This window comes from Cynocephalus volans, chromosome 6 (assembly GCF_027409185.1).
Source record: "Cynocephalus volans isolate mCynVol1 chromosome 6, mCynVol1.pri, whole genome shotgun sequence".
Classification (NCBI taxonomy): domain Eukaryota; kingdom Metazoa; phylum Chordata; class Mammalia; order Dermoptera; family Cynocephalidae; genus Cynocephalus; species Cynocephalus volans.
The window spans coordinates 128,046,787-128,059,139 of record NC_084465.1 but is presented as its reverse complement, the minus strand read 5'-3'; the positions used below and the strand labels follow the sequence as shown (position 1 = coordinate 128,059,139).

The following is a 12,353-nucleotide window of genomic DNA, read 5'->3' as shown; positions in this document are numbered from 1 at the left end:
TGGATTGACACAGCCAGATGCTTAGTAAAATAAACTAACAGGAAACAGTTTTGCTATTGATCCTTTATAAATTACCCTCAAGCAGTAAGTCGAGATGAAAATAGGTTATGTGGTTGTAGCCATCCCTTATTAAGTAGGATAAAATGTATTTTAACTTACTTAGAGGTTTTTCAGTCAGACCGTTGAATTGTATTATCAGAAAGAAGCTCAATTTATAATACTCGTGGATGAGGCAGAATGAGTTGCAGGAAAAGTAGCCCACCTAGAATATCTTCAGTTTGTATTTCCAAAGAAACATAAAGGAAGGAGCAAATCAATTTCTTAGCATGCATTGGATAATTTTCTTCTGGTTACATAAAATATAATTGCATTTTTCAGCTTAAGTTTTATAAAAAGACACATAAATGTGAGTTACCTTGATTTATTTCCATCAGTCACATAAAGGTATAGTCTCTGTTACTTATAGGAATCTGTGTATATTGGTTTATATATTTCAAAATAGGTGTATTTATATAGCATTGTAACATGTCTAATTATAATTTATCCTAGTTGGTGCTTTTGGGAAATTTTATATTTATTTAAAAATGTTAGGAGAGAGTTTTGCTTCCAGTATTGGCTGAGTAAGCTTGTGATGAATTGACCCTTCCACAGATAGCAACTGTAAACTCTGGACACAGTACCAAAAACAATGGCATGAGGGTAATGGAGAATGAACAAGAGTTGGTGTATTCTGGAGGGAGAGGTGATTGGAAAGAAGGAACAGCATAGGGCAATTGTCCTCTTTTTTTCAGACATCTAGCCTATAGGCAGCCACAGTTTACAATATGTGGGATGATTAAAAGAGTGATACAAAATTCCTTTCTAGCCTGATGAGCCAGAGTACAGAACTTGGGCAACCACAGATACTGGAAAGTGAGGGGAGACTCAGACAGGGGAGAGCCAGGAAGGGGAACCACAAATTTTATGTATAAATCCTGCCTAGATCTGGCTGCTTTCTAAATCACGTATATGTCAGGCAGACTCTAAGCAGCTTAGATAAGGATAAAAGAACTGAACTGAGATGGAGATAGGAGCTGCTTCTCAAGAGACAGAATTTGGAGTTTAAGTCTAACCAAGTTAATTGCTTTGATAAAACAGAAACATCGACACTCTTGGTAGGAATATAACCCAATTCAAAGTGTCCACAACATAGCACTTGTAACATCCATGTTTCAATTCAAAGTTGCTCAAGACATGAAGAAATTGGAAAATCAGACTTACTCTCAGTAGAGAACATAATCAACAGAGACCAAACCCAGCATGACCCCGATGTTGGAATCAGCAGACAAGTATTTTAAAGCTCCTGTTGTAACCAAACTCAGTCATGTAAAGCAGCAGTTCTCAAAGTGTGGTCCTTAGACCACCAGCTTCAGCATCACCCGGGAACATACAGGAAATACAAATTCTCTGGCTCTACCTGTAGTCAACTGAATCAAAAACCTTGGGGTGAGGCCCAGTTGTCTATGTTTTTGGAAGGTTCTCAAGGTGATGTTGGTTCACTGTGAAGTTTGAGAATCATAGATCTAAAGGAAAATATTCTCACAATGAATGAAAAGATAGGAAGTCCCAGAGAAAAAGTAGTAGAAACCATAAGAAAGAAAATTTCTAGAACTAAAAAATACAATATCTGAAATAAACAAATTAGTTGTAGTGGCTTAATAGCAGAGTGGAAGTGACAGAGGAAAGAGAACATGACCTTGAAGATAGAAATTATCCTGTCTGAAGAACAGAGAGAAAAAGATTGGCAGGAGAAAGCCAGACAAATGGAACCTCTGAGATTGGAGAGACAATATCATGTATAATTGGAGACCCAGAAGAAGTGGCTTAACAAAGATAAAAACAGACACTTCACCAAGGAAGATACACAGGTAACAAACACAGGAAAAAATGCTCAGCATCTTTAGTCAGTAGGGGAAAATGCAGGATAAACCACAGTGAGATACTACTAGATACCTTTTGGAATGGCTGAATTTTGGAAAACTGGCAGCACCACATACTGATGAGGATGTATAGTAATGGGAACACTCACGTACTGCTGGTGGGAATGCAAAATGGTATGGCCACTTTTGGAAACAATGTGGCAGTTTCTTAGAAAGTTAAGGTTAAACATTCATTTACGTTATGGTCCAGTAATCCCATTTCTAGAGAAATGAAAACTTAGTGTTATGGGTTGAATTGTGATTCCTCCTAATTCATATGTTCAAGTCCTAACCCCCAGTACCCCAGAGTGTGACTGTATTTGGAGACTGGATCTTTAAAGATGTAATTAAGGTATAATAAGGTCATATCGGTGGTTCCTAATCCAAAATGATTGATATCCTTATAAGAAGAAGAGACTAGGACATGAACACAAACAGAAGGAAGACGGCCATCTCCAAGTCAAGGAGAGAGGCCTCAGAAGGAACCACCCTGCGACACCTTCATCTCTGACTTCTAGTCTCCAGGACCATGAGAAAGTATATCTCTGTTGTTTGAGCTGGCTGGCCTGTGGTATTTTGTTATGGCAGCCTGAGCAGATTATTATACTTATGTTTACACAAAAACTTGTACCTGAATGTTTATAGCAGCTTTTTTCATAATCAAACACTGGAAACAACTCGAATGTCCTTTACTGGTAAATGGACAAACTGGGAACATCTGTATGAACTTCTCAGCAGTAACATAGAACAAGTAATAGCATGGCTGAGTCTCAGATGCGTTATACTAAGTGAAAGAAGCCACACAGAGTATGGTCCTATGTATGCGGCATTATAGAGTAAAAAGGCAAGATTATAGGAACAGGAAACGGACTGTGGTTGCTGGGAATCGGGTGTCAGGGAGGGACTGATTACCTGAGGGCAAGTGCAAGGGTATTTTGGGGGCGAGGGAAGTGTTCTGTATGTCAATTGTGGTTATGGCTGAGGAATCGTACACATTGGTCCAACAGCCCTGCTTTTCTAGAACAGGTCCCCCAAAGAGTAAATTTTACTCTGTGTGAACTTTCAAAAAGTGAATTTGAAAAGGAAACAAAAAGAACAAAGGGAAAATAAAGATAATTTCAGATAAAAGAAAACCAGGGGAATTTATCGTCAGCGGACCTACAATGTAACAAATTCTAAAGGATGATCTTCAAATGTCCCTTGAAGGAAAATGGTGTCAGGTGGATACTCGATCTACCTCCTCTAGCCCCCTCAACCGTGCCCAGGTATGACGTGAGCAGGGAGTATAGGAAAGTAGAAGACTTGATGTCTGCTTCAGTGATCCCATGGAAGGAAGGGTGCTTATGGAACTGGAAAGAGAATATATTCATACTCTCATTGAACACACATTATTAGGCACCTACTGTGTGCCAAGCATCGTTCTAATTTCTGAGATACAAAAATGAAGAATAGCTGGTTCTCTCCTCACAGATGGTGGGAAGACCAGACGTGTGATCATGCCGCTCTGTCTCAAAGACCAGCTGTGTGTGTGTGCGCGCGTGTGTGTGTGTGCGCGCGTGTGCACTGCTGGCTCAGTGTCAGTTCTGTTTCTCTTTCAGACATCATTCAGTCGGGGTTTCACGAAGAACATGAAACTCGAAGCCGTGAACCCCAGGAATCCAGGGGAACTGTGTGTGGCCTCTGTCGTCAGTGTGAAGGGGCGGTTGATGTGGCTTCACCTGGAAGGTATGCTCAGTTAGTGTCATTCGTTTGGAAGAACTCGGATGTGGCTGGGAACAGCAGGGTGCAGAAGAACTTAGCATTTCTCAGAAGTGCCCCTCTTGCTTCTCTTTTATTTAAACAGATCTTAAATTATTCCGTGTTCCTACGTGAAACTAATCAAATATAAATTCATTCAGAGGCTCTCATCTTAACTGGTAATTTCATGAAATGAGATGCTGGTGAGATAATTATGTTTGGAACACAGTGGTCTTTTTACATCTATGATTATAAAAGCTATTGTCACAATTAAATTAATATGACTCACTAAAACTGGTATTTGAGGTCTTGGTTATTATAAGGGCAAAATTATATATTTGCATTTTAATGTGATTATTGCTCTCTACTTTGGTTTCTTCTGTAGATGTTTAATTTTTCCTGAAAACAGTAACTGAAGAATGACTTTCTTCCCAAATGTATTATAAACAGGGTTAGGGTTTTTTGTTTACTGATGTTCAAACTGTTCTTTATAGCTACAGTTCATGTATGGAAAAGTCACAGAACAATGAATTTTGTGAACAGAACCTTGATCAGATTTTGGATTTAGGTAGAACACCAGATTTTCCAGATGTTATATTCTCAATGAGAAATAATTAAAATGGATTTGATCTCTAAGGTTTTTCTATCTTTCCATGATTTATAATGCTTTTTTTTTTTTTTGTCTTTTGGGGTTTTTAAAAAGATTTCTTAGTACTCAGTAGTTATTTCAAGTGTATATGCCAAAAAAAAAAAAAAAAAAAAGAATAGTTTGGATAGTAAAATAACACTAGCTCTCTTGCTTCATAGTTGAAAATTTATAACATGCTAATATCAAAATTGGAATAGAAAGTTTGGAAGGAAGTTCATAGAATTGGTGCTAATATCTTCTCCAACCTAATTTCCTCAGTGAACAAATCTAAAAAGCACAGAACGTTCTTAGATAGGCCTACAATCTTATAAACATTGTACTCCAAGAGATTGAGAAAGGTTAGAGAACGGTCACTTTAGCTGATGTCATTATGTTGTTATTTTCCAGAAAATAGTTTAAAACATTACTGTGGTTTAGAGTTTTGAAATCAATTTGAAATAAATGGAAATTCTCAAAGACTTGATTACTTGGTGGATTTTCAAGCAGAATGGCCTCTATTTGGAATAAACCAAAAGGTAGATATATGCGAAGTGGTGATATTTCTACAGCTACATGAACAGAACATGACTTTATTTTCATTGCTACATGTAGAGTTGAGTCAGCTGCTCCTAGAGAAACAAAATCCCTTCTGTGATTTCTAATCACTAAATTTAACTTACTATCTAGCACTATGCTAAGCCTAAGCTGTATTAATGAGATGGGAGTCTCGTTTGCATTAAAAATTTGAAAACAAAACCCGTGAAGTTAGAAGACCATGTTTCATCATTATTATTTAGCACATCATGGTTAAGATTCCTGGGCAGTCATTTCCTTAGCAGTTTCTACTCCCAGCGTACTTTACAGCTGTGAATTACCAAACACAAACAGCAGTAAGATGTTTGCTGATGGAGAAACTAGCTCAGCCATCAGGGGTCCATTTTCGTTGCTTGTGACATTTTCCTGTTACTTAATTCACCAAATCCTAGAGCTTCCCATTTCTTAAAAAAAGTGATGAGCAACATTTAGTGTACGTTTAACTTTTTTTTGACAATACTTTCTCCTTTGGCTGGTCTCCTTTGAATATGAATTTTTGGTTTTATAACAAAGAAATGGAAGTCAGCTCACCTGAGCTCTTTTTCTTATTCTCTGGAGTGCTTTCACCCTGAAGTAATGAGCATTAGGAAACAGATCAGAAAATAGATTCTGTTTTTTCAGACCTTACACATTTTTTTAAAAAGTGTAAAGTCTATTGAATATTATCTATTGAATAGTGTATTATCTGTTGAACATTATCTAGAATTACAGGTCAAAATCACTCATCTGTCTCATTACTTAAAAAATATATTACACACAAAGTATTGCGGTCAGTTTCCTTGGTCTTGCTTGAATTTTGTTTTTTGTTTTTGTTTTTGTTTTGTTTTTGGCCCTTACTGGGTATTTACCTTTTAAAGTGACAGCTTAATGACACTTATTTCTCATGATTTCAGTTTTTTTGTATATGGTGTTTTCTTTCCTCTGTCCTGGGGATAAAATGATAGGGATTTATTATTGTCACTTTGTAGCTGTTAAATTATTTTGTCTGATGATGATTCTGATTGCAGACCATTTATTTGACTCTTTAAACTTAGGAAGTACTTTATAACAATTTTATTAGTTATTTTTATGCATTAAATTGACTTGAAGTCTTTGTAATACATGTCTGCTTGACCACTTTTAGGTAATTAAAATGATCACTTCTAGTTAATGTTTGACTTCTCTCGAAGTTGAATCGTTCTTTAAGTGTCCGTAAGGGGCTGTTGTTGAAGAGGACGCAGTGAATAAAATATGAGATTAATGTGATAGTATTTTAGGTGTGCACTTGAGAAGAATTTTAAGCTTTCACACACTGCTGATTGTTGGCAAGGGCTAGTTATATGATGAAGGGGTGTAGTGTTTGGAAACAATGGTGTGGCATTCTCTCTTATGTTAATATTCTGCCATAGGTCACCATATCTACAGTTATGACCATTATCCATACAACATGAGTTACTTTCAGTTTTAACACCTCTGGCATTGTGGCCACACACATGGCTCACACATTTGTCATCTGCCTTCTCACACACCAAATAACTTTATGTTCATTTCAGGTCATTTTCTTATGGGACTAGTATAGCTTGGGTGTTCTGCTTACTCTCAGGGTGCTGTAACCCATGGAGGTTTATAGTATTCACTGCCTGCCTTACCATCTCTTGTGAGGTCCACTTTCTCAGAATCATTTTCCAGGATATTTTACTAACATATATATACACACACACACATGTATATATACATTTATGTGTGTGTATATATATTTAGTAAAATATATCTTCAGAAGTTATCTCCAGAACTTTCTCATCTTGCAAAACTGAAACTCTGTGCCTATTATTAAACTAAACTCCTCATTTCCCCCCGACCCCCAGCCCCTGGCAACCACTGTTCAATGTTCTGTCTCTGAATTTGACTACTCCAGGGACCTCATCTGAGTGGAACCTTACAGTATTTGTCTAAAAAGATTTTTTGTAACATTTATTAATAATAATGCTTTTATGTTTACATACTTGTTTATTTATGTAATAATTTGTCCTATTGTCTTTTTGATCCTGACAAACCTGGCCACCTTATCAGCAAGATTATTAAGATATGGAAAGCTCATGGTTTATGTAGATTAAAGATTAAGTTGAAAGAGTGACCACTCCTGATTCCTAGTTATATGACCCTTTGCCTCTGACTTTGTCCTTCAAACTTATTTTCTTTTATGAAACCATTAGGCCACCAGTGTTAGGCAATATGAGAAATATGCATATAGTTGATGGTTATCTTAACTGCAAGTAGTAAACTCAAGGAAAGATCCGTGGTCCTCCCAAGATTTATGTGTGTGAGTATTTTATTCAGAGAGCAACAAAATAATGAATAGTGACTTAAAACCATTGCTTCTCAAACTTGATGGGTGCTTGAGTAACCTGGGAATCCTGTCAAAATTGGATTATGATTCAGTCTGGAGTGGAGCCTGCGAGTCTGTTTCTAGCAAATTCTCAGAAGATGCCAATGCTGGAGGTGTGTGGGTCTGATGTTGAGTGGCAAGGGATTAAACAAGTATTTGTCTCCACAGCAAACATCCGGGAGTAGCCAGAGTAGGGCTGATTTGTCAGTTTGAGGATTTTATTCAGCAGCCAGGCTGGTTCTGTCTTTCTGCTCTGCCATCCTTTTAGCAGGTGGCATCTGTCCTCATGATTACAGGGTGGATGCTTTACCTCCAGGCATTGTCCCAGTGTTCAGAAAGGAAAACAATAGGAGAGATAAAGATATATAAAGTCTGTTCTGTTTAAAAGACTTCCTGGGAAGTTTCCCCAGTGACACATGCTTAAAACTCTTTGGCTAAAACTGGGTCACGTGGCCACCACTACCTCCAAAGAAATTGGGTAGTTTTGTGTTCCAGCCTCTGCAGGAAAAGGAGCAGTGACTGACATTCGGGTGGCCAGTCTGCAGTATCTGCCACATTTATCAGCAGGGCAGAGCTGACCAGGAGGCTCAACAAAAAGGGTTCTGTCAAATAAACACCTGTATAGATAGAAAAGGGTTTGAGTATAAAGATGTTGGTAAAAGCACAGAGGAATGGAGGTAAAGTATTTATATGCCATCTGGCTCACAGCTCTGTCCTTCAGAGGCATCTCCTGTCCCTGAAAGCTTCTTGTCTTTGATCTTGATTGTAATGCTTGTTTATGATCTTGATTATAATGGTATAATTTCTTGATTGCCATGCAGCTTTGTGGCGCTAAAGGAGCAGAAAGTACTCCAATGGGTTGGTTCTTGGCATTTGTTCTGGCAGTGTGGGAAGCCCAGTTGAAGACACTTGGCACCATGCAGTGTGCTCAGTGAGATCCAGTTAAGCATCAGAAGTGTTACAGGATGAAGTTGTTCCTGGGGTCCCTTCGAAACCTAGCATTTCTGATTCTATAAAGAGTGGGCCACCTTGAATTGAGGGTCAGGAGGATTGGGGAGACCATAACCCATTGAAAAAGACAAATTAGGCAGATCCTTGGTGGATGATAAAACAGTAAAACAACCAGCTAACAATAGGGCATGTGCAGGAGCTGGTGAACTTGACCAGGTCTGCTGCACCTGATTGCCAGTCCTGGAGGGCAGCCTCCAGTCTTGATAAGAGACCCTTGGCATCCCCAGGGTGAGGTGGTCTTTTGGCACGAGACATATTTTCCAAACTTGACACAGTGGGGATGTTTTTCTTGGTTTCTGAAGATTATATATGCTGGGTATGTTTTGGTGCATGAGGATGAGGACATTGCTTGGAAGGTAACCTTGAAGTGGTCAGGAAGTCTTTAAATGTATCTTTCACTTATCAAGGTTCTGGAAAATGAGTAAGATGAACTCTTGTTGGTGATGTTTATTTCAGACCGAGAGCATCCTTTTCTGTGTGTCTGTCATTATGTTCTAGCTTTGTCTACAGTGTTCACGTACGGTTAACTGAAGCCATGGCGCTCTGTGCATGGGGCAGAGCCCACAGTTTTCTTCTCTAGGGAAATAGTCCCTGTGTTGTGAGCACGGACTCAGGGTTATGATGAACTCCACAGGACCACAATTGTGTCTTTGCACAGTGTCAGGCTTTATCGAATAACAGGAACTCAATTCAGCTGTAAGCTACACAGAGTTCACCAGGAACTATTTCCCAAGTACTGTCCGTTTCACTCATCCATGTGGCACAGCACACAGAGAACCCAACAAACAGGAACCGGTACACGTCCAACAAGGGGAAGTCAAGTGATAATAAGAAAGGAAATGCGAAGGAGTGAACTCAGTCAGTTCAAGGCTAGGCAGCAGTCAAGGGTAAGGGGTTAACTAACCAGTTCCAGCCTTTGGTGTCATTTGGCTGGAGTTCTGGACGGTCTGCATCTTGCAAGGCAGGGTCTGCCAAGGAGTCCTTCAAGGGCTCGGGCTGAGGGACAGTGACATTGGGTAGTTAGCCTGCTGATGGCACGCTCTGTCTTGAGGGTAGATTTGATGGATCGGTGCGGCAGAGGGGAGGTCTTTGATCCAAGCAAGAGCTGTCCGTGCATGGTGGCACAAGCAGTTCCTCTTTCTAAATGCAGATTGTACTTTATCTTCCCTGCCAGAAGTTATTTCATTGATCTGTATAAGCGAGTGGGCGTGTTTGGTGATGCCCCAATTGCAGGTTCATGTAAACATTTTTAAGCCTGTAACAACAAAATGGATTTACTTCCACTAGTTACTTGCTCTACACACCCTGGACCCTGACTCAGAGAACAGGGCAAACTGCATCTCGCCTAAGCGTTCTTGCCAATGTGGAGAGCTCCGTTTCCTTCCCCAATGGAGAACAAGTGTGAGCGCACGGTGAGCACTAGCAGCGCATCCTAACACCTATGTTCATCCACCTGCAAAGGCATCTCCACGCAGACTCAGCATTTCCAAAACAGATGTTACTAATGGAACCGACATCTGCTCTTCTCCTTGGCTACCCTACGTGACTTAATAGCACCATTATTTCACCCAAGTTAGGAACCACAAGGTCATCCAGGTTAGACACTCTGAAATGATTCTGGTCCATTTGCTCTCCTACCAGCCCCCGCAGCTGCTTGGTCACTGTGCACCTGTCTCCGTCTCTGTCCTCACCCCTTACTCTTACGATGTCAGTAATCCCCTAACTCCTTTCTCTACCATCCTCATGAGGCTCTTAACAGTTAGTATCTTTGTGAAATATAGTCATTGCCAACCTCCTAATAGTCAATGAGTCTGCCTGTTCTGGAGGAAAGACTAAATTCCAAAACATGGCATTCAGCAGCTCCTGTTCTGTGTACACATCCGCTTCCTGGATGTGTGATCTTGAGTACTTTATGAGTTTTAAATCTCTCTTCTTATTTGTACAGCTCTATAAAATGCATCTAATAACAGAGTCTGCCTTATAGGATGGCAGTGGGGATTGGCTGGGTGAATTAGCATCCCTGAAGTGCTCAGAGTCATGGTTGGCACACAGCAGTCGGTGCTTGGTATAATGGGGGTTACTGATGATGACGGTATCAGGAAGCACCTTTCCTTTCAGATTTGCCACCCTGCAGGGGCCTGTGCTCCATCAGAAAGGACCACTGTAAACATCCTGGTGCTGTTATTGGGGCTATAAGCCCTTTCTTAGGGCTCTGCTCCTGTCTGTGCATCTCACAGATGTTTGCTGAGTAGATAATGGGGATTGAATGAAATGCGTGCTCCTGAACAAAAGAGCGATTTGAAACAGTTGTTTTGCCAACCAAATTTTGAGGTATTGAGATATTTCACACTTGTAAGCTAAAATTCAAACTCCTAGATCAGTTTCTTTGCATGCTTGATTCCATTCCAGTAAACCACCCTCCACATAACAATCAACTGGAGTCCTATTGAAATACACATTCCTGGGGCCCACTGCAGACCTAGTGTGTCCTCCGAGGCCTGAGAGCAGAGTTTCGGATTCTGCATTTTTAAAGTTCCTCTCTCCAGATGATTTTTATGTACACTAGAGTTTGTAACCCACTGTAGAGTTCATAACCCACACACCCACTGGGCAAGGTGTGTGTGGTTCCAAGAAACCTGTTTAAGCCAACCTTGTATGATTAGGAGAACAGGTGCAGAGTATTGCCCCTTAAACCTTTCCATAATTTGTGAAAAGTTCAGGTGGTTAGTAAGTACTTTGCAGACTCTTACAAAATTGAAACAAGGCAAAATGCAAATGTGAAAATAATTATATTCAAGCCATCACGGGTGGTTTTAAAATCTTTAGAAAGAGGTATGGCCTGCTGGAAACATTGGTGGGAGGAGTACCTCAGCAGATTAGGATACTAGAGCATCATTTCCTGGATGGTGAAAGACGGTGGCTCCTGAGCAGGAGCTATCTGTGGAAGAGGCTTTTAATTCTACCAGATTTGTTGTGGGTGGCCACATTCTCACTCAAGAGACTGAACCCCTGCAGAGCCAGGGCTGAGGACTCCTTCTGTGGTGGGAGGCACCAGCTACTGCATCATGTGAATTTGCAAGGGTACGGGGCCTTAACAGGGAGGGGAGAGATGCTAGACAGCCCCCCACCAAAAAAAAAAAAAAAAGAAAAGAACACTACCCCCCTCAAATGCTTCCTAAGGCTCTGGAGCTAGATTGCCCAGGTTCAAATTCTGCATCTGCCACTTACTAGCTGGTTGATCTTTCCCTGTGCCTCAGTTTACTCATCTCTAAAATGGGAATGAAAATAGTCCCTATCTCTTAGCATTATGAGGATTGAATACTTGGGAAAGTCTCTGGCCTGTACTAAGTGCTGTAAGGGTTTGCTATCATGTGAGTCCCCATCCTTTACACACACACACCGCCCCCCTCCCCCTTTAATCGCATTTCCGGTGTTTCCTTCAGACTGTTTCCTGTGATCCCTTGGTCTTGCCAGCCACAGTTCTCCCCACCTCTCTGTTGTGGATCAGCCTCTGCGGAGGGACCGAGCATGGCAGGCAGCACGCGGGGTCTCCAGCATCGGCTCTTGCCTGCTCATGGACAGTCATACCAGCTCTCCATTCTTCAGTGTCCTACCATTTCATCTCACACTTGGGCCTGTCTGCAGATTTGGTGTGCCCTTTAGCTGTTGGTGGGGATGTTAAACAAGATTAGCGTGTTCTTTACAATACTGTTCTTTACATACCTCTCACCTTTCTTCCCATCCCACCTCTTAATGGAGGTGAAGAGGCTGTCCTGATGCTTTTACTGAAGAAGTGAAGGTCATGTTCCTTCCCCGTGGCTGGCTTCTGGCCTGCCGCCCCCCAGAAACTCTCGCCTCCGTAGCCTGCAGCATCTCCCACTCTCGAGCTCGCCCACCCTTACTCTCCCTTATGTGATTTGCTGGGAGTGAAGTCGTTACATACTTTTAAGAGTCTGATAGGATCGTGTGCCTAGGAAGACACTGATTATCCTCCCAAGCCATCTCCTTTTTCATCCTGATGTTCTGGATGGAACAGGTCACCCACTCTCTGGCCGTGCCC

At 40.9% G+C, this 12,353-nt stretch overlaps 1 protein-coding gene across 1 annotated transcript in view; it reads left to right on the top strand.

Annotated features, from left to right (window-relative positions):
• Nucleotides 1–12,353, top strand: part of SFMBT2 (Scm like with four mbt domains 2) — a 197,712-nt gene that overhangs the window by 136,915 nt on the left and 48,444 nt on the right. Inside the window, exon 10 of the mRNA XM_063100723.1 lies at nucleotides 3,557–3,683. Coding sequence (XP_062956793.1) covers nucleotides 3,557–3,683 — 127 coding nt within the window. The remainder of the gene's footprint in view (nucleotides 1–3,556; nucleotides 3,684–12,353) is intronic.